This window comes from Nicotiana tomentosiformis, chromosome 11 (genome assembly GCF_000390325.3).
Source record: "Nicotiana tomentosiformis chromosome 11, ASM39032v3, whole genome shotgun sequence".
In the NCBI taxonomy this organism is placed as follows: domain Eukaryota; kingdom Viridiplantae; phylum Streptophyta; class Magnoliopsida; order Solanales; family Solanaceae; genus Nicotiana; species Nicotiana tomentosiformis.
In genome coordinates this window covers 83931998-83935621 of record NC_090822.1, presented here as the reverse complement: position 1 = coordinate 83935621, position 3624 = coordinate 83931998, and the positions used below count along the sequence as shown (strand labels likewise).

The window sequence follows — 3624 nt, the reverse complement described above, 5'->3', positions numbered from 1 at the left end:
GGAAAATGGTCAAATATACCGTTCTATTTTTGAATTGTCTACATTTAACCTCCGTTATACTATCGGGCTAAATTTATCTCTACCATTATATTATCGGGCTAAATTTATCCCTACAATCAGCAAACTTTAAAAGTTTGGCGAAACACGTACTACATGTTTGGACATAAAAATTATAATTTTTGGAAAAATATTACAGTTTTGTTAGTAAAAAAAATAATTTTCGAAAATTTTGAAAAAGTGGGTAAAACCAAAAATTTTAAAAACCTTACAAAACTTCAGGGACAAATACATTTCTTTTAAAAATAAAAAAATGAAAAACTTTTTTATGGACAAACAGATCTTTAAACTTGGGGGGGGGCACTACTTTTTGAGGTGGAGAAACTTTGCCAAACAAGCTACTGTAATATACCCAAGAATCCCGATCCAACTCAAACTCCTGTGTGTCAAAAAAAGAAAAAGTAAAACAAATAAATAAAAGGAACAGCTGTGCACAGTCAGCAGTCAATCTACAGTTCTATAGTCTATAGATAGAGTGAAAGGACTCTTAACCAGAAGTGCGCCTCCATTATGACTATTAGCCTCTGTTAATCTTTTGATTCTTCAGTCAGGTTCCCCATTACTCTTACTTCATTCTTTAACTTGTTCTTTTTCTTTAATTTTCTTATACACACACACACACACTCCCTCTGGTTTTTTGTTTTTCTGTTTTTTTGACTGCTTTGGAATCTCAGATCTTTATATTCTGCAATGTGATTCACTCCTTTTTGCGAAATTTAATTTCAGATCATTTAAATTCTAACTAAAGTCTCCATCTTTTCCCTTAAATTGCAGGTTTTATTTATTGAATAAGCCATAGCTATGGAGTTAGGGGACAACAAGATTCTTAACGCGGGGTTGCTGCTAGTAGCGACCCTAGTGGTAGCCAAACTCATATCAGCATTAATTATGCCCAGATCTAAGAAGCGGCTGCCTCCAGTGATCAAATCCTGGCCAATTCTCGGTGGGTTGCTTCGATTCCTCAAAGGCCCAGTGGTTATGCTGCGGGAGGAGTACCCTAAGCTTGGTAGTGTGTTCACTCTGAATCTACTGAACAAGAATATCACGTTCTTCATTGGCCCAGAAGTGTCGGCCCATTTCTTTAAGGCCCCAGAAACCGATCTCAGTCAACAAGAGGTTTATCAGTTCAATGTGCCTACTTTTGGCCCTGGTGTGGTTTTTGACGTTGATTATACTATCAGACAAGAGCAATTTAGGTTCTTTACTGAATCTTTGAGGGTAAATAAATTGAAGGGATATGTGGATCAGATGGTCATGGAAGCTGAGGTACTGAAAGAATTTCTGTAAATTGGTCACATTTATTGTATATAATAATGTTTGCTTCAGTTTTAAGGTACTAAGCATGGTACTTTGCTATACCACTAATTGGACTTTGCGTGCCTATTTTATCTGAAAATAGTGAACAGAATTTAAAAGGGACAATATCTATGTGCTCTAATTGTGCTTCTGAATATGAGTTGACCTGTGTCGCTGTGATTCAACAAGAAAAATTTATATTGGTTGCCTTATTTAGGATAATGTCCTTAGATCTCTGAAATTCTCTTATGATCTTGGATCTTTATTTCTTTCCCACCCTTTTAACTTCTATTGTTTTTCTTCTGATTGATTTTAGTTTGGCCTATCACTGGTTTTACAAGAATCCCCTACTAGATCCTTGGCCTAGTAATGTTGTATTTGTTTCTGTAACTAAGATCGTGATCAAGTTTCCTACTTTTTCAGTAGACCATACTGCAAGATCTTAAGGCTCAGTATTATCATGCAATTAGTATTATCTTTTCGAACTTTACATAAGTGTAGCTTGATTAATCGGGTTTGTTGTTCTTTCTTCGTCTTGTGCATGGCAAATGCAGGAGTACTTCTCAAAATGGGGTGATAGTGGTGAAGTGGACTTGAAGTATGAACTGGAGCATCTTATCATACTGACAGCTAGTAGATGTCTGTTGGGAGAAGAGGTTCGCAATAAACTCTTTGAGGATGTCTCTGCTCTCTTCCATGACCTGGACAATGGGATGCTTCCTATCAGTGTAATATTTCCCTACCTTCCCATTCCAGCCCATCGCCGTCGTGACAATGCCCGCAAGAAGCTCGCGGAGATCTTTGCAAACATCATAGATTCTAGAAAACGTACAGGCAAGGCGGAGGGCGATATGTTACAATGCTTCATTGACTCCAAGTACAAAGATGGGCGGGCAACGACAGAGTCTGAGATCACAGGTCTTCTGATTGCTGCTCTTTTCGCTGGGCAACACACCAGTTCCATCACCTCCACTTGGGCAGGGGCATACCTTCTCTGCAACAACAAGTACATGTCTGCCGTCGTAGATGAACAGAAGAATCTGATGAAGAAACATGGGAATAAGGTCGATCATGACATCCTTTCCGAGATGGAAGTCCTCTATAGATGCATAAAGGAAGCCCTGAGACTCCATCCTCCACTGATAATGCTTCTACGTAGTTCGCATAGTGATTTCACTGTTAAAACCAGGGAAGGAAAAGAGTATGATATTCCTAAGGGCCATATTGTTGCGACATCACCTGCTTTTGCAAACAGGCTGCCACATGTCTACAAGAATCCAGATACTTATGACCCCGATAGGTTTGCTCCTGGTCGAGATGAAGATAAGGTAGCAGGAGCATTCTCGTATATTTCTTTTGGTGGAGGCAGGCATGGTTGTCTTGGGGAACCATTTGCTTATCTGCAGATAAAAGCAATATGGAGTCACTTGCTGAGAAATTTTGAGTTCGAATTGATCTCGCCTTTCCCTGAAATCGACTGGAATGCAATGGTTGTTGGTGTCAAAGGCAAAGTAATGGTGAAGTACAAGCGCCGAAAGCTCTCCACTGAATAAGCAGATAACATCTGCAATGAACGTAGCAATTTAAGATCATTTATGTTTGTTGGCTAGCTTTAATTCTGTTTGATGTTGACTGCTTTGTTGATGTTGGTCCTCTTTCTACGCCTATTTTGAAAAGGTCTCGACCTGTTTCTCTTGAAGATTGCAACGACTACTGTTATGTTATTAGAGTATGCGGTTCTGGACCTTGTGATATAGTTAGCTTGTGCTTTCTTCCATCAGCTTTTGCATGAAGATCTGGATTTTATCATATTCTCACCGTCAATAAGTTAATTAAACTGTACAGGATGTGCCCTTTTGAAGAGGTTAAGTTTGCGTTATACTTGGCAATATGAAGGTTTGATTTGCCTGTTACCATACGTTTTCCAATTATATAGTTTGCCCTTTTAGAGCAGGTTTAATTTTTCTGTTCAAAGTATGAGTTAAAGATGTGAATGCCAATCGTTTTATCATAAAGCACAAGAGAAGTATACGGGCGGATCTAACACTATAGATATGGGTTCATTTGAAGCCATAATTTTTAGCCTAGACCTAGATATATATATATGTATGATTCACTAAAATTACTGAAATTATTGAACTATGAACCCATAACTTAAATAAGGGAATGTGTTCAATGGTTAGTAACATAGTGAAAACAATGAAAAGATCTTCCTAAGTTGTCCTTTTGGTGCATCATATGTATGTGTTTAGTATGGAGTGCAATCTTATA

General features: G+C 38.1%; 1 protein-coding gene across 1 annotated transcript; it reads left to right on the top strand.

Moving 5' to 3' along the window:
- The first annotated feature begins 405 nt into the window (after positions 1-405).
- On the top strand, positions 406-3130 carry LOC104096055 (sterol 14-demethylase). Its single transcript, XM_009602342.4, has 3 exons — positions 406-608; positions 832-1323; positions 1908-3130. The coding sequence occupies exons 2-3, from the start codon at positions 859-861 to the stop codon at positions 2904-2906; spliced, it is 1464 nt and encodes a 487-aa protein (XP_009600637.1). The 5' UTR covers positions 406-608; positions 832-858; the 3' UTR covers positions 2907-3130.
- The last annotated feature ends 494 nt before the right edge of the window (positions 3131-3624 follow it).

Bases quoted from the DNA above. Each gene is read 5' to 3' on its own strand.
- LOC104096055 (XM_009602342.4), top strand. From the start codon at position 859: ATGGAGTTAGGGGACAACAAGATTCTTAACGCGGGGTTGCTGCTAGTA. The intron at 1,324-1,907 runs GTACTGAAAGAA...TGGCAAATGCAG, and splicing joins AGATGGTCATGGAAGCTGAG to GAGTACTTCTCAAAATGGGG.